This window comes from Protopterus annectens, chromosome 2.part1 (assembly GCF_019279795.1).
Source record: "Protopterus annectens isolate FY-2018-M chromosome 2.part1, PAN1.0, whole genome shotgun sequence".
In the NCBI taxonomy this organism is placed as follows: domain Eukaryota; kingdom Metazoa; phylum Chordata; order Ceratodontiformes; family Protopteridae; genus Protopterus; species Protopterus annectens.
Genome location: NC_056729.1, coordinates 1,957,424,763 through 1,957,443,554, shown reverse-complemented (window position 1 = coordinate 1,957,443,554; position 18,792 = coordinate 1,957,424,763). Strand labels below are relative to the sequence as shown.

At 41.3% G+C, this 18,792-nt stretch overlaps 1 protein-coding gene across 3 annotated transcripts in view; it reads right to left on the bottom strand.

Annotated features, from left to right (window-relative positions):
* Window positions 1-18,792, bottom strand: part of DST (dystonin) — a 4,096,730-nt gene that overhangs the window by 1,789,408 nt on the left and 2,288,530 nt on the right. For all 3 annotated transcript variants that reach the window (XM_044063350.1, XM_044063347.1, XM_044063348.1), the window contains 2 exons: window positions 11,032-11,127; window positions 10,803-10,930 (listed from right to left, as the gene is read on the bottom strand). In XM_044063350.1, coding sequence (XP_043919285.1) covers window positions 10,803-10,930; window positions 11,032-11,127 — 224 coding nt within the window. The remainder of the gene's footprint in view (window positions 1-10,802; window positions 10,931-11,031; window positions 11,128-18,792) is intronic.

Sequence of the window (18,792 nt, the reverse complement as noted above, 5' to 3'; positions counted from 1 at the left end):
TGATAAACAGGGTGGGGATAATGGTTAACATTGTCACCTGAAAGACACAAGGTTCAGAGATTGATCATGACCTCTGGCAATGTTTGTGTGGAGTTTATATGTTTTCCCTGTAGCCACGTGGAGTGCCTCCCATTCCCCAAAAACATGCTGGGTATTTCCTCCTCAAGGAGGAAGGTATTGGGTTCAAACTAAGCCCTCCAATTTGAATGTATGAATTCTGCCAAATGAATGAATCCAAAAATAAATGGAGTCATGGACAGTAACATAGGCTCTGGGGGAAGAGTTGTTTGGACCCTCTGCTGGTATGCAGCTTCCTCTGTATAGAGAACACAAACCAAACACTGAGCAGCACATCAGGTCTAGCCACTGAGCAGTGTAAAAGCCGACTCTAGGTCAGTAGGTCATCATTGAGCAGCACATCAGGTCTAGACACTCAGCAGTGTAAAAGCCGACTGTAGGTCAGTAGGTCATCACTGAGCAGCACATCAGGTGTAGACACTCAGCAGTGTAAAAGCCGACTCTAGGTCAGTAGGTCATCACTGAGCAGCACATCAGGTCTAGACACTCAGCAGTGTAAAAGCCGACTCTAGGTCAGTAGGTCATCACTGAGCAGCACATCAGGTCTAGACACTCAGCAGTGTAAAAGCCGACTCTAGGTCAGTAGGTCATGTTGACTAATATTGTTAACAGGGCATGAATATTTGCTTGTGCTAAGTGGGTTGAGGGCTCTACTCTGACCTTTGCCAGGGACCCATGCTAATGCTATTGGGCAGGGTGTATCCACCATAAAGTTCAGCAGTTCTGGGCAATAAGTCTGGTCAATGTCTAGTTGCCAAGAATGGGTAACCTGTAATAGCCTTGTTGACCAAATGCAGGATGTAAAAGAAATGCAACTTGCCAAAAGTGAACTGAGGATTGCTGCACTAAATATAGGTTTGCTGACAGAAGACAGCTTCAAAGTGGATGCCACAGTGGTAAGGATGAGGCTGGATATGCCAAGATGAGGCTGGATATTGTGCACATCCAGGGGCCTGCACCAAAGTCCTGGGTTGAGATCCATACCAAACTATTTTGGCAGGGAAAAAAGACTAGAAATGATGTGAGAAGTGTGATGAGGAGTCTTCTGAATTCAGAAAAGGATGTCACTGGAATCAGAGACTGACTCATGGTAATCAGAAACGAGTGCAAAAATAGACCAGTCCTCATATTTTCAGCCTATGTTCCACAGCAAAGCTGAAATGGAGAGAAAAAGGAAGCATTAATGCAGCAGTTACAGGACCTCCATGACACAGGGGGACAAAAGGAGTTGATCAAAAAACATAGAAGTGGAAATAGGGCTTTATGTTGCCTCTCTTGTTGTTTTCTATTTAGTTAGAACCACTAGCTAATGAAGTAAGAGTTTTGGTAGTAAAGGGATATAACTGAAAACAAAGACAGGAGGAAGTAGCTCTACTTGCTAATGATGTCTTCTACTTCATGGACCCTGAGAAAGATCTAACATCTCATTTTTACAAAGTTAAGGCAATATGGTAAATTAACAAGATAAAAAATAAACAAAAACAAAAACCAAGGCAACTTTATTAAATTAAGCACCAACATTTTAACTGGTAAAACAGTATCCCTTCCTCTGCAAGCATGAAAAAATGAGCTATTTGGAAATATGGTTAACAACCAGTACACAAAAAGCAGCAGAAGAAATGTGGAGTGACACAACAAGGAAAGTGAGACATTAAAACAGCAGAAATGTAACCAAGATTCTGAGAAAAACTGAAGAGAGGTCAAATGGTCCTAAATTGGGAGGAGGTGAAAAGATAGTTTTGTTACAGGAACAGGATTATATTACTTACGTGGAATTACTGGGGGGTAAGATTATTCCATATCGAACAGAGATAATACCCCAGAGACTGAGAGTTATCTATTAGACGTGAAATTGAATGTGCCATGGATAAGGACGTTTATAAGTAGGGGCATACAGAAGAAGATCGGGGCTGAGATAGCACCAGACAGAAACATTTCAGTGGGAATGGAGCAATGGAGCAGAAGGTTGCAGAGGTATTACCCAGTCAAGAAATGGAACGAAATATACGCCAGCGCAAGAGACAGAATAAAGTGTAGGAAATTTAGAATACTGTCATGAAAGTGCCTGCATTGATACTTTTACATGCCATTTAGATTAAATCATCTATTCTCCCAAGCAACAGATGTGCTTTGGAGATGGGATATAGGGAAGTGAAAGTCTTCAGAGCATGATTTGGGACTGTGATGCACAACAACACATTAAGTGGGAAATGAAAACACAGACAGATGCATTAGTGGGAGAACAACTAATTCTTACAAACAAAATTATGCTATTAACTTGGGTGATATCCAAGGTGCACGCAGGCGCTGACAGCTTTACTGATGGTATTGGCAAAAAGGGGATTACAAGGAAGTGGAACCAATGATGCAGGAAGTGGCAAAAAGGGGATTACAAGGAAGTGGAACCAATGATGCAGGAAGTTGAGAGATCAACAGAGGAAATCAGAATTAAAGCTAAAGAGGGAGAGGAGAGTAGGTTTCTCATTAGTTTGTAGAAGAAGTGTGTCAGCCATAGATGATGTTTATCAGATAAACAAACGGGAAGGGTGCTTGGGGTGCAGGTATTAAAGAGGGTAGTTTGACAGATACTGATGAGTATATGGTTGTCCAATCACAATTAACAGTTTGAGATTGAGAGTAAGTGAAGGAGATGGGTCAGAATGTACACAGTTTTTGATTTAAGTTACCTGATTGGTGTGGGATCACTTATGGAGTGGTCAGAAAACAAAAGGAAAAATATGCAAGAGAAGTGATCAGTCTAACAAGGATGGACTAGATTGCACCATCCATGAGGACTGCACACTGATGTTTAGTAATCAAGGTTATTAAATAACTTGTTACAGCTTGAAACATGAACAAAGTCTGCTCTTCACTTTTTCCCTTAGAACTGCTCTATCTTTCAATTTAAACACCATATTCTCATTCTAAGGCCCTTCACTGGTCCAATTAAGTAATCCTACAAGTTAGCACTATTAAACCATAAGCACTACTTACTCTTATACTCTCTACGATTACCCTGTCCTCTATTGGTCCATCTTAAATTCACTTTCCCTATATTACTCTAGCATGTCCAAAGGTCAGTCAATGGTTTCCTCTCCAGTCCAGCTGGTGAATCTGGGAATTTTGAGGCAATGTTACAACTGTCTCATGTACACGGACAACCCTCTCCTCCTCCAAACAGGTTCAAATATATGTGAGAGATGCAACTATTTAGCCAAACTGGAGGCTGAGCTCTCTCATCTCAAAACTGGTGTAACCAGTCAGGAGGAGAAGGTAACCTCACACAACACAATTCCAGTATCACATAGTCCCACCACATCAACGAACCAAACACATAAATACACAAAAACATACTCGGAGGCTCTAAATAAAAATCTACCTAAGCAATAGAGACCTCCAAAGCAGACATCCAAGCAAACGCTACCTCAAAACAAAACACACAACACATAACCCACAAAGTCAGTGTGCCAAGCAGCCACAGCCCTTAAGGCTGAATAACACACCTGATACTCTTGTAATAGGTGACTCTATTGTCAGACACACTGACGTCCCGCTCACCAGGCTGAATAAAGAGAAGGTCACGGTGAGCTGCCTGTCGGGTGCTAGGATCTGCCACATAACGCAAGCACTCAGGTCACTCCAAAGCAAATACAAATATGACTCAGTCATTGTACATGCTGGTGTGAATGACCTGAGACGTACCTCCCTGGACTACATGAAAAGAGACATAGAGGAGCTCTCTGATCATATAGCCCAGGCTGGTATGACCCTGACATTGAGCAGCATCTTACCCTCACCTAGAATAATGCCACAGTACAAAGACAAAATGATCGATTTTAACAATTGGCTAAAATTTTGGTGTCATTCAAAGGGGTTCCAGTGTCTGTCAGCCTGGGATGACATGCTCGACAAGCCACGTTGCTTCACTAGGGACGGCTTGCACCGGTCACCACTGGGCTTTTGGATATTGGCAAAGGCTCTTGCCACCCCCATAGTGCCTTTTTTAGGCAAGGCTCAAAAGTCAAACCCACCCCCATAGACAGCACAAGGAAAAAGAAACTAAGGGTAATGCTGCTAAACGCCAGAAGTCTTAACCTCAAGATGCACGCACTCGAAGCTCTCCACAGTATGGAGAACATCTATATCTGTGCAGTGACAGAAACCTGGTTCAAGGCTCCAGAGAGCACCCCAGCACTACCAGGCTATACCTCATATCACGCTTTTCGGACCCAAAACCCGGACCGAACCACAAAAGGAGGGGGAGTTTCCATATTTATCAAGGATATCCATACCTCCAGGTTAGTGGCATTGCACGAAGTATCAGAGACCATCCATGTGCAACTAACAATGGGCAAGACTGCTTTTCAGTTTATAGCATCCTACAGACCACCGTCTCAAAGTCAGGAATCCCACTCGGCTTTCCTGAAAACATTGGAGAACATGAAGATCTCTCCGAACACCATTATATTGGGCGACTTCAACTACCCAAACATTGACTGGGAGCACTACTCAAGCCCCAGCACCTTAGCCCAAAGGTTCCTGGAAATTATAAACTCAAATGCTATGGAACAACTAGTCACCACTCCCACAAGAGGGAACAACATACTAGACCTGATCATTACCAACATGGGGACTCTATGCTCCACACCAGAAGTATATCCCTCATTGGTAAGATCAGACCATAAATTAATTTCACTGGATGTCCACATCCCGACCCCACCCCCAGCCCAGAAAACCACAGTGAAAACCTTCTCAAAAGCTAACTTCTCAAAACCGCAGTGGAATCCTTCAAGGCCCCAGGGTCAGTGGAAACTACGGCCAAAACTGCAGAATCCTATATAAACGCATTCTACAGACATCTCCAGGAATGCATGGATCATGATATCCCAAACAAAACCAAGACCCAATCATCCAAAGGCAGGCGTCCAGTCTGGTGGACCCCTGCCATAAATAAACTGTACAACAGAAGGAGGAAGCTACTACATGATAGAGCAAAATCCCTAATAGGGAAGGCATCTCTGATCAGTACTAGCAAAAAATTACGATCCCTCATAAAATCCTCCAAGGCCAGCTTCGAGAGAAAAATTGCACAGGACACCAAAGACAATCATAAGGCTTTTTTCAGTTATGTTACAAACCTGGGATGCAACTCCCAGACTTGTTCTGAGTTAATTCTAAATGACAAAAAATACACTGAACCCACAGACATTGCCAATATCCTGGCACACAGGTTCAGTGCAAACTCCCAAAAGAGCAAGTATCTATCCCAGCAGAGGGCTGCCTCCCAAACATCTCTGATGCTCAGGTGAAGGCTGCCCTCTCCAAAGCAAAAATCACCGCTTCCATGGGACCAGATGGCGTCCCAGGTTGCGTCCTACATGAACTCCAAGAGGAACTAATCGCTCAAATAAAACAGCTATACAATCTCAGCCTCACTACAGGATATGTGCCCACAGAATGGCGTACAGCAACAGTGGTCCCACTCCACAAAGGTGGAGCCTCTACGGACCCTGGAAACTATCGCCCCATAAGCCTGACTAGCTTATTCTGCAAGGCTATGGAGAGGATCATCATGGAGCTCATAAACAAAGACATTGGGGACCTACAGACACTAGATCCTACCCAGTTCGGCTTTGTCAAGGGCAGATCCTGCCTTTTGAACCTGGTTGACTTCTTTGAAACAGTCACCAAAGCCATAGATGAAGGAAAGGTAGTCCACACAGCCTATCTGGACCTTGCAAAGGCATTTGACACAATACCCCACTCGGGCATCATAGATAAGCTATCCAGCTTAAATATAAACCCCTATGTCACAAGATGGGTCACAAACCTGCTCAAAGACAGAACCCACAGAGTGAGAGTTGCTGGAGCCATGTCAGACTCGAAACCGGTCGCAAGTGGCGTCCCACAGGGTTCTGATCTGGGACCACTCTTGTTCGGTATATACTTCTCCAAGGTACAGGCAAATGTGGGAGGACTATGGCTCACCAAGTTCGCAGACGACTGCAAACTGGGCGCCATAATAAACTCTCCAGCTGACACAAACATCCTTCAAAAAGGTCTCACAGAGACAGATAACTGGTGCCAGCGCTTTGGTTTAAAGCTAAATGCCAAAAAATGTATAGTCATACCCTTTGGCAAAAACAATGTGCCCACAAATTACCACATAGGCAGAAACCCATTAAGTACAGAGAAAGTTATTAGGGACCTGGGGACCCAAGTTGATAGCAATCTCTCCTTTGAAAACCACATTGCCAAAGTGGTTAGAAAGACCTTCTACATAGCCCACCTCATCACGAAGGGTTTCACATCTAGATCGAGAGGTAATCATGCCCCTTTATTCATCCCTCATCAGGCCCATCATAGAATACAATGTCCCTTTTGGGATGTACCTTACCTGACACCTGCAGCAATTAGAAAGACCCCAAAAGTATCTCACCAAGAGGATCAAGGGTCTTAAACAGATGCCATATGCTGCTCGGTTAAAAAAACTCCAGCTCTACTCAGTTGCATACTGCCTACTTCGAGGCGATCTATGCCTGACATACAAAGCTATGTCAAATCCAGAATTAATGGACATGCTCCACCTCAGTAAATCTAAATCCCTTAGAGCCACACGCTTGAGGGACTTGAACCTCAGCACAGAAATAAATAGAACTTGCTGGAGGGACAGGTTCATAACCCAGAGGCTCCCTTCGCTCTGGAATAGAATTCCAGTTCATGTGAAGCAGAGCACCTCACTGAATCTCTTCAAGAAGAATCTCGACAGGTGTATGGGGGATCGTAGGTTTGTCCCAGGGATTACTCCCATGTCACTATTAGACAGAGGCACAGTAAACTAAACCTTAAAAAGGGCACAGTATACTCAAATCAAGGGGTGGCGTAAGCCATACAGAATCAGGCTAGGCTTATAATTGCCCCAGGGCAGATAGCCTAGTATGAACCTATGAACCTATGAAACAAAAAAGAAGTTGGTCATGATAATGGGTAACCTGACTAGTCATACTGGGACAGACAGAACAGGACTGGAGGACTGCTTGAGTTCATGTTTGGGGCAACAGAAATAATGAAGCAGAGTTCTGTATGGGAAATGGCTTAATGCTTGCAGCCAGGGGCACACTAGGTGGTGGAATCTCTCTGGTGGAGACTGGAAAGAGCACAGCTCCTGCTGTGGGAGATGACAGGGCTGCTTTGAGGAACTGCCCTTAACAAAAATGAGAGGACATCCTCTACACACAGCCTACTGGGCACAAGCTAGTTACGGCCAAGGAGAAAATGCAAAAATGTGAAACAACCTTGTTGACTGTCTAGATGATGGCTACTTCAGTTCATCTCTCTCCCTGGTGATGGGGACCAAATGGGTCAAATGGTTGGGACGGGGATGACGGTTAACATATTGCAAAACAAAGTGCCACAAAAAAAATATATATGTTGGGCGTGTTAAGGGAAAAAGGTTCCTGAGGGTATTCTTTGTTACAGGGTGGGAGGGAGAGGCATATACCACATGACTGGAGAGTAAGAACACATTCTTTGTTATAGGGTGGGAGGGAGAGGCATATACCACATGACCGGAGAGTAAGAACATGAAGAGCAGAGGCAAAAGTAACCTCAGTTGCAGAGAAAGTCAAGTAGTACAAATTAGAATGATTTGGTCAGATCGCCAGAAAAGCAGAAGATGACTTAGTAAAGCAGATTTGGGAGATATGGGAAGAAGACAAGATGAGATGAAGACATTCAGCTAAGATACAGATGAATAGATTATGTGAGAGAAGGCCTGCTAAGGTAGGGCATGACTGTCGAAGAACGTGGGAGGAAATGATTCTGAACTGAGATAGATGACAGTTGACAAGACACTGAAGCCCAAGTAAAAGAAACTGGAAAAGGGGGTTGTGACAATGATGATTTTGTGATGCAGAAACCTGGAAAGGAGATGCACCCTGTTGATGATCTGTGCCAGAGCCAGAGCTGGCTTATCTGTATTAGAGACAAAGCTCACTTATCTGTGCTAAATACATAGCTGTCTCATCTGTGCCAGAGCCACAGCTGTGTAATCTGTGCCAGAGCCATAGCTGGCTCATCTGTGCCAGAGCCATAGCTGGCTCATCTGTGCCAGAGTTGTGGCTTTCTCATCTGTGCTAGAGTCATAGCTGACTCATCAGTGCCAGAGCCGTAGTTGTCTCATCTGTGCCAGAGTTGTAGCTATCTTATTTGTGTCAGAGCCGTAACTGTCCCATCTGTGCCAGAGTTGTTGCTATCTCATCTGTGCCAGAGCCATAGCTGTCTCATCTGTGCTAGAGGCATAGCTGCTTCATCTCTGCCAGAGCCGTAGCTGGCTCATCAGTGCCAGAGCTGTAGCTGGCTCATCTGTGTCAGAGTTGTAGCTGTCTCATCAGATCCAGAGTCATACCTGGTTTATCTGTGCCAGAGTTGTACCTGGTTCATCTGTGCCAGAGTTACAGTTGGCTCATCTGTGCCAAAGTCATAGTTGGCTCATCGGTTCCAGAGTCATAGCTGGCTCATCAGTGCCAGAGTTATAGCCGTCTCATCTGTACAAGAGTTTTAGCTGGCTCATTTGTAACACAATCATTGCTGTCTCATCTGTGTCAGTCATATCAGGCTCACCAGTGCCAGAGTTGTAGCTGTCTCATCGGTGCCAGAGCCATAGCTGGCTCATCGGTGCCAAAGTCATAGCTTTTTCATCGGTGCCAGAGCCGTAGCTGGCTCATCAGTGCCAGAACTATAGGTGTCTCATCTGTGCCAGAGTCATAGCTGTCTCATCTGTGACAGAGTCTTAGCTGGCTCATCAGTGCCAGAGTTATAGCTGGGTCATCAGTGCCACAGTTATAGCTGGCTCATCTCTGCCAGTGTTGTACCTGGTTCATCTGTGCCATAGTTGTAGCTGTCTCATCAGTGCCAGAGCTTTAGCTCACTCATCAGTGTCGGAGTCCTAGCTGGCTCATCTGTGTCAGAGCTCTAGCTGGCTCATCTGTGTTGGAGCCCTAGCTCACTCATCTGTGTCAGAGCTCTAGCTGGCTCATCTGTGTCAGAGCCTTTGCTAACTCATCTGTGTCAGAGACTTGCTGGCTCTTCTAGCACCCAGTGCTGCTCCCTAACTTCTATTTGAGCAGCAAAAAAAGAGAAAAAAGTAAATGTCCATTTCCCCAATCAGGCATTCCTGAACTCTCTTGCAAGGAGTTCCCTTCAATTCTAAGTTGAGAAAAAAAATATTTGTTACATGTGGCTTGCTACAACTTACACCACACATGGAGCACTGAAGCATGCAGTTCAGTTCTAACAGTAAAAGAAAAGCACTACCAGAGTTAATTTCCATGCTGGCAGTCAGAAATGCCAGTATGGAAATGAATGCAACACTGACTGATGGACACATGTCGATAGCACTACCTATCATCTTGCACAACAGTTAACTGCCCCCTCACACCAACCAAGCTATGCTTCTGCTGTGAGCTAAGCACACTTGGACAAGACGAATGAAGGCTCTTTGAAGAATGATCCTGAAGTGACAACAACAGTTCTTTGCTTACCAGATTAAGAAAAATGGTCAGAATTAAAAAAACAGACTGAAATAGACACTGAGATGCAATAGTAAACACAGCAATCCTAAAAGAATGGTCTGAAGAAAAAAGAAAAACTTGTTTAGCTTTAAAGCCATACTTTATCCTCCATTATGGACTAGTGTTTAAAGGTAGCATTTATCTAGTTTGCAGTATTAACGGTCAGCAAGAAACATCACAGTGTGACCTGGAATATCCTCTCAAATCAGAAAAATGAGTAAGTCCTGAGTATGTCGCAAAAGACCGTTCCTTTGGAGGAAATGATTTCACATAGCAGACCAGACCATCACGGGGCAAAAACTGCTGTAGATCTGATCCAGCATTTTTCCAGCATAAAAATGTATAATACCTTCTGTGTGTTCAGTACTGTTCAAAATACCAAACATATCCTCTGGTATCCATGCTGACAGAGATCACAGACGACTTACTATTACAAAAACATGGCCCATAATTTAAGAATTCGAAATTCCAGCGGTTTGCCTTAGAATGGGAGTTCCGTTACAATGCCACATGACAAAAATACCCACAAGCCAATGGTCAAATTTACAGGGTCATCCAAACTGTAAAAAAATTCTCATTAAAATATGTATCTTTGATGGCAAGGAAGACTGTCTCCCTATAGATCTGGACCTCTGGAATATACTCCTTTCAGCCAGTAAAGTTATCACCTGTTCAGATTTTGACAGGACACAGACTAAGGTGCAAGTTCCCTACCTCACTGATGTTACCAGAGTTACAAAAACTACCATGCCTCAACGAGCATTAACAACATACTCAGTGCATCTGAGAAAATAAGTATGACAGGACTGCATGGAAGGAAACAATCTTTCAGCCAAAACATACTCTACAAGCTCGATCCAGTGGACAAAAACAGAAGGTGTCATAACTGTGACACTGTCTAAGACAGTACTGCCAAGGGTAGGCCTTCTGAAATCTAAATTTTTCATGGCGATGGTCATTTCAGTTAGGCTCTGTCTTGGTCTTTTCTTTACAGTTATAGTTTTAAGCATATTTGGAGTACAGTACAAACCAGTTTCTACTTAAAATGGTCTAGGACCACACAGACCTTCCAGATAACCAAAAAAAAAAAAAAACCAAATAAGTAAACAAATACCATCTAATTTGTTTTTCTTTTCTTCTTCTTCCACTTACCTTTCTACTTCTGGCCGTAAAGACTTTTCTCTCTCTAGCATAGTGATTATTAGTTTCCCCCACTCTTTTTCCACTTCATTGGGATGGTATCGCTGGGGAAGTCTGATGCGACCAAATTCTATCCAAGGCTTTTACCAGAAAAAAAATGGCAACAATTAATGCAGACTGCTGTTGTAATTAAAGGGAAATCTGCTATACAAATAAAAATAACTTTCTACAAAACACATACCTCCAGCAACTTATACATGTGCTTTATTTTTGTTTTATCTGCTTCCTTTGGTGGGATGTCTGTTTCTTTAAACTGTAGATACTGATTATAAAGTGCCTGAAAAAAAAACAGAAAGGGAAGAAAAACATAAAAGAGTTGCATTTAAAATTTTACAGTAAAATGTTTGAGTTTATGTAGTCAAAATACATAACAAAGATGCCCAGATGCCCAAGCATGTGACTTTCTACCGCTCAATACCAAACATTTACAGATCAAAATAAGACTCTGCGAACTATAACAAAATAGGAAAATGTGCCATTGTGGTGGTACGGGAAGCCAAGGTGGAAATTAATATGTTCTTTGTCTTTGTTGGGATGGAGGTTCTTTCTATGTTGCACTGGAAAGAGAAAAAGAACAAAACTGAAACTTCCCAGCTGCACCTTGGGGGAGGAACGTTTGGTGGGCATAGGAAAAAGCGACTGGCGTGCCAAAATGAAAATAATGAATACGAATTTCATGTCAGTTTTGGGAGTGATATGAAAAATTATTCCACAGAAGTTCCTAGCAGAGTACAGTTTGAAAGTGCAGTGAAAGACAAGACAATATGCAGATTATATGCCCTAATGGAATTAGGATATTAAATTATGGAAAAAGGAAACTAGGTGATTACTGAAGTCCTAGGGAAGCTAGAAAGACAATATGAGTGACAGCAGCTTGATACAGTCAGTGGCTCTAGCAGGTACAGACTAATACAAGGAAAACTGTTTCATTACTGACAACAACCAGTAAGTCTGCAGTCCTAATATCCTGATATATTTGTTAACCTAACATTACGTGTTTTGATTGCTGTTCTGTTTTCTCAACGTTGGAGTGAAATAAGAATTTGTGACAATGATGCCATCTCACATCTGAAGCTGATCATCTGTTTCTTACACTGTTTTATGGAGACTGAAACACTGTAACATGGAATGCCAGAGTTGGAAGGTACTGAGAGCTAGGATATCTGGGAAAGTATTATGGTGAAATGAATCACTGGGGAAGGGGCCAAAAGATGAAACCAGTAAAGTTTTTCTTTTTTTTAAGTTCTCAAAGAGCAAATTTGCAGGCATAGGACCAGCTGTGATTTTTGCCTCTTACCTATATCTTTCCTGCTATAGGGTTTGGGATAAATGGGCCAGTGCAGTGTGTGTGTGTGTGTGTGTGTGTGTGTGTGTGTGTGTGTGTGTGTGTGTGTGTGTGTGTGTGTGTGTGTGTGTGTGTATGTGTGTGTGTGTGTGTGTGTGTGTGTGTGTGTGTGTGTGTGTGTGTGTGTGTGCGTGTGTGTGTGTGTGTGTCTGTGTGCTACTGTTTCAACCCTTATCAAATATGAACTAGTGGGTTTTGTTGCACAATTTAGTGAAGAGGTTAAAAAATATTAGCGTGATGACTTTATGGTAAATCCTAGGAGTATGACTTGAAGGATGAACTTCAACTATGAGACTGTGAGGTAGAAAATCTAGTAGATTAGTTAGACTATCACCCAGTTTAAGCACAACTTAGACCAGTGGATGGGGAATGGGAAATTTACATTGAGCCTGTGACCCATGTCTGTTATGGACATTGGTAGCTTATAAATACCTGATTCTCAATGTTCTATTGGGGTTGGGAGGGTGGCCTAATGGTTAAGGTGTTTGCCTTACAAACACAAGGTGCAGGGTTTGAGTCTCACAAGGGATAATTGGCTAGGCTTACAATGGCTCGCAAGGGCAGTTAGCCTAGCACTAACCTATGAACCAGTCATGAACCAGATACAGGGCATAATTATTCCTTCAGGAAAACTTGGCTAGGCTTAGAAAGGTTCACAGGGTTGCTACCCTAGTAACAATCTAAAAATCTATGAATCCATTCAGGATGTGGGTGAAGTGCTTGATTCTGAAACAAAATCAAGTTCTGCAAAAAGCATGTGAAGGAAACAGATGATGAGAAATTAATGCAGCTAAGAAATGGAAGCTGAATAAAAGTGGAATAAATATTAAGATGTGTTAAATCACATTATGGTGGCCGCCAAAAAACAATTACAAGAAAATGGAAATCTAAGTCTAAACCAACTGTACTAGAAGTAGTAAATATAGTAACAGAGATAAAATGACTGGAAATGGGATCTTTCGAAAAGGGAAGGACCAAATTACATAGAAGAAAATGGGAATTGTGGGTACAATACATGCAGAATAACATTTTGGAGGAGGACTGAGGTTTAAAAGAAGGCAGGATTTGAATGAGCTATGTAATGTTTGACTCACAAAAACTGGATAGATTATAAGTGACTTACACTGTTTGCATCTAAAAATATGTCAGTATGGTTTGTTTTCATTTACATAATAATAATGTATGATTGCCTATGTCATAAGTGATAATTTAATAAAGATGTTTCTTGTTTAAAAACAAAAAAAGATACATTCCAGCACATTTTCAGTGGACGACTATTAGTACAAAAACTGGAGATGTCATTGAATTTTCTATTATGGCTATGTTACTTGGGAAGGCAAACTAAAATGCTGTAAAAAAAAAAAAAATATATATATATATATATGGATCTATGTTAAAATAAATTACTATAACGTCGAGTTGGAAAGCAGCGAGATGGAAACGAACAAAGTTTATACTCACGAACGTCCAGATCATTGTAAATTTTCCCCTAGTAAGTAAACAATCAGTCAAGAAAACTTAAAAAATAAAACAAACCAAAGCAAATAAAACCCACCCAAGTGGGGGGCTTTGCCCCCACACCCCCACAAACTAAATATACAAACTCTGAGATGGCACTACAGTGGAGAAAAGGGCGAAGCTCACCACATTGGCCAACTAACTCCTTTTGTGGTGTAAACTTACAACGATCTGGATATTTGTGAATGTAAACTTTCATTGTTTCTGTCTCACCATTTTGCAACTTGATGTTTTGGCTTTTCGAGAATTTAAAGTCGATCTATATATATATATATATATATATATATATATATATATATATATATATATATATATATATACATATACATATACACATGTGTACACACACACACACACACACGTATATATATATTATATATATATAATGTTATTCATGCAGATTCTTATGTAAATATGTTATCTGTTTGTTTGCTTGTTAATTTGATTTTGCTTAATAAAAATTGTTCAAAATAGAAAGAAAGAAAAGAACACTTGGCAATGTGAAGGCAGACTATCAAGAGAGCATGTGGAAGAAGCAGCAACTTGTGACCAGCCTAAGTACTTCACGGAAGGAGGTGACTACTTACGTCTGGAAATGGACTGGAATCAGCCTGAAATGTGTCAGATTATAAATATAATACGCATTGGTTCTCTCAACAATTGCTGCGTCTAAGTAACAAGGGATGTTTCTAGGAGGAAGGAGAAGTAGAACATTAAAATGTAACAAAAGTAACTGTAACAGTCTATACTTATGTGAAAAGGAAGGCTGGGTGCTATGAAAAAGGATGTAGGTGAGCCAAAAGGAGCTACAGACTCATGAAGGAATCATGAGGTGGCCCAGAAGAAATGATACGCAGGGTGATATAATACATGTGCCCACAAAGGAATGAAAACTACTGTAAATGATGCTGAAGTGACTCGAATGGTACAATATATTTTTTTTCATTTTTACCCCTGCTGTCAGTCATCAGTTCCATACTGGTCAATCAGTCCATTCATTTTCCATCACTAGGGTGAGGGTTGACTGGAAGGGCTGACAGCCATCAAGGGTGGTTTGAGGTTTGTTTTTGTGGCCCTGTCTCCCATATGTATTCAGTAAAGTGCCGAGGAGGGACATGCAGTGGGTTGATCAATGAAGATGTCCTCTCACTTCTGCAAGAGGTGCTTCCTCCAATCAGTTCTGTCTCTTTCACAAAAGCATGAGCATTGGTTTTCCCTGTCTCTTGCAAGTAACTTGCACTGAACCAGTGTGTCCATGATTGCATGCTACCCTGTGCTACTTTCTGGGTAAGGCAAGTATGTCATACCCTTTACCCCAACCCCAGGCTCTCCAGTGCCATGACTGTTAACCAAACCCTGATGGGTCTATATTACATCGGAGAAACAGCATTACAGTGAATGCTGTTTCGCCAACATGTATAGACCGAAATCATAAAATAGCGAAGGCTCAGGTCAGTGATTTTTTTCCCAGAGAAAAAAAATCGCTTGGCCTGAGCTGTGACATTGCCCTTGACCCCACTGTAGTGCGATCTTGTGTTGGTATATTTAGTTAGGGGGATTGTGGGGGGGCACAATTGTTATGTTTGAAGTGATGTGTATGGGTTTTTAGTGCTGTTTTGATAGTTTGTGGTTTAGTGAGGTCGCTGATTATGTGTTGATGAAGAGGCATTTGATGGAACGCCTCTTCGAGCATTTAATATAGACCCACCCTGATCACCTGAGTAGCAGTCAAAACATGACCCCCTACACAGTCTATGAACAGCACAGCAGGTTAGTTATGTCTCAGGATTCATAGGAGACCCAATATAAAAGATACTTAAATGACATCTGGGACTTACCCTGAAAAGGGAACTTGCAACAGCTGTAGCGGTAACAGAGGTTCCTTACTAAATGAATACAGGATGTAAATAATATGTCCTATGCAAACTGCCTCAAAACCCCTTCCCTGTACTCGGTCTCCTACAGACTACTGAGGGACAGTCTATGCCTAACCTGCAAGGCATTCTCCATTCCAGCCTTGATGAATCTGCTACACATTTGCAAAACACACAGCACTAGAATTACCTGATCTAAGGATATAAAACTCATCTGTGACACAAATAAAACATATTGGAGGGACAAGTATATGTCTCAGAGATTACCTCTTCTCTGGAACAGATTCCCTTTCATGTGAAACAGAATTCTTCCTTAAGCATATTCAAATGTAATTTGGACCAGTGGATGGGAAACTGCAAATTTACCCAGCTTGTCACCTGTGGCCGTTATGGACAGGGGCAGCTTATTGATGCTCTAGGGCAGAGGCATATACCAAAGCCATTTCATCCCATGGGCATTGATAATTTGGAAAACTGGGGCATGAATGGCTAGGCTTAAAAAGACTCTCGGGCCGTTAGGCTGGTAACCTCCTGTTATCCTATACGAAATAGTTATTGTGAATGAGTACTGGGTAACCAAAAGGAATGAAAGGCAATGTGCAGGAGTTCATATGGTAAAATCACACCACTTTTATCTGAGAGTGAGGACAGTCCTTGATGTGTTCTTGGTCAGGCTGACTCCTAAGCATTTACTATTAGGGTGGAAAGAGAATTAGTATGAAACTGCCACAGAGCTCAGGTAACAGGGACCTGGAATTCTGACTCTGTAGATGGTAATAAAACTCCTCATGTGAATGTGGCAAATTAGTGGGGCATCCTATCACACTGGGTGGAATTTAGTGGTCACTTGGCCATGTTGGAATGAGGCAGGATGTGACAATAGCAACAAAAAGTGTGCACTCAATAGAAAATGACTGTTGCTACTGCCTCATTTGATGTGTGAATCTTGGGAAAGAAAAGGTGACCTTGTGACTTAATATGAGCAAAAGTATGATGGAGAAATCACAGCACAAACATATGACAGCTATAATACATGGTTCAGGTGTCGGTTATGCAAGCATTTACTCGGGCTTGCGGGGACTGGTCATGAGGACAGACCATATATTATAGCTATTACACTATGTTTTTGAGATTGTATTTACACATAAGAATACTTTCTACTTTTTTATGTAAATGTAGTTCTGTTTTTATAATCATTTATACTAGTTGTGTATTTATAGTTCGGGTAGATGTAAAGGTAGTCATACTGTTACATAGCTGTACATATTTTTATTCCATAATTATGTTGCTTTATTTGGTTATTTCCCTCATCTGTTTTTGTTCCACTGGGGTATAGGAAGAGGTTTTAGTTTGTACATCTACTGACTCAGTGGAGGCATACTTCATTGACTTGGTTTTCTTTCTTTAGCCATATAATTATTTTCTTATATTTGATATTTATGCATGTTAAGATTTCTAAGAAAACATTCATGAATGTGATTGTAAATTATTTCATTACTCACAAGTTTGATGAGTTCTTGTTTTGGTGAGATGACAAATTAGCGAACACAAGCTTTAGCATGTTCTTCTGCAGATAAAAGACTCTCAGTGGGAATTTTGTTTTCTTCAATGCACACTGCAAATTTTATTTGCAGATGGGCAGAATATTTTATTGTTTTATTTAATTTATTAATTTCATATCTGATTGTGGTGCAGTGGTTAGCATTGTCACCTCACAGCAAGAGGTTCTCCTATTCGATTCTCAGCTGGAGGGCCTTCTGTGTGGAGTCTGCATATCCTTCCCGCGGTCGAGTGACGTTAAAGACATGCAGGTAGGTACGATCCTGAATGGGTGCACCTTCTTTGAAGGTTGGGTGTCAGGCTGGCAACTCGGCACTGTAAAACTCCACTGCCAATCATTAGCAGACCAGAGTTCCACTGTGGTGACCCCTAACTGGGAAAAGTCGAAAGACATTACTATTAATTTCACATTTGATTAGAATTGAATGATTTGTATTTGATGGTTTACTTATTTTGAGGAAAGACATTGGGAGTTACTCAACTCCACTGCCAAGACTGACCCAGAAGATATGCAGTATTATTTTGGCAATTGTAAAGATTCCCCAGGTACATTACTTGCTGATACTTTCTTGTTTGAAGGAAAAGTAATGGAAGTTACGCAGTCTCAGTATGTGATTGGTCTAGCAGTTATACAGCATTACCATGCCAGATCAGCCACATTCACTGTAGTTTCTGAATTGAGTCCACATAATTCCCAACATGGTATGTCTGAAAACCAAGTTATGTATACCCATAACAAGACTGATGTCAGAATGATACCCTCCATGTAGATGGAAACATTTTATTATGTGCTCCTTCACCGCTCAGATTGCATCACTTAAGTCTACTTTAACTTTTTTTTTTACACACTAACTCAACTGCTAAGATCCTTTGCTCCTTTTCCCCATCTTTAATTTATTTGATTCTAATTTCTGAAATGTTTTGAAACATTTGTAGATATCGTAAATTAATACATTGGATTTGTTATGTATCCAAAGCACATCTCTACCATTATATTCTTGCCTATTTTGTATGCCTGGTGAGTTTATTAACCCGGGCTGTAACTGAAGTTGGACAGATTTAGTAAGTGCTCTACCCAGGTAAACAAATTCAAACAAACAAATAAATAAATATACAAATAAATAAAAATGTTCTCAGTTTTGACTTAGCATTTTAAGCAGGAACACCATGACCATTATGTAAGTATAGCGCATCTATGTTTATGACTTGAGGTTTGAAGAGAGAAGAATTATCATGACAGATAGGAAAATGTATTTCTGGGTGCCTCAAGGCACATGGATAGTTCTTTGATGAAATAAATGTTTTTCTTCTAATGGTTTAGGGCAGTGTTTAAGTACTTAGACACACCCATGAAAATGCCTCTAATTAAAAATGTTAAGCACTATTAAAGCAGTGTATATTAAAAAAAAGCTGTTATAACCTGTCTTTCTTAGACTAACATAGGCACGAATTAAAGCATTACTAAACTGCACTTGGCTTATTCTTAGGTTCATAGGTGTTTACTAGGCCAACAACCACAAGGGACTTTTTAAGCCTAACCATTCATCCCAAATCTCTGACAAGTTCTGGTACCCTTGATAAGTGTAAGCAGGGACTGGGGCGATGAAACATTTATAAGCAGGAGCTTGAGAGATGAACCATTTAC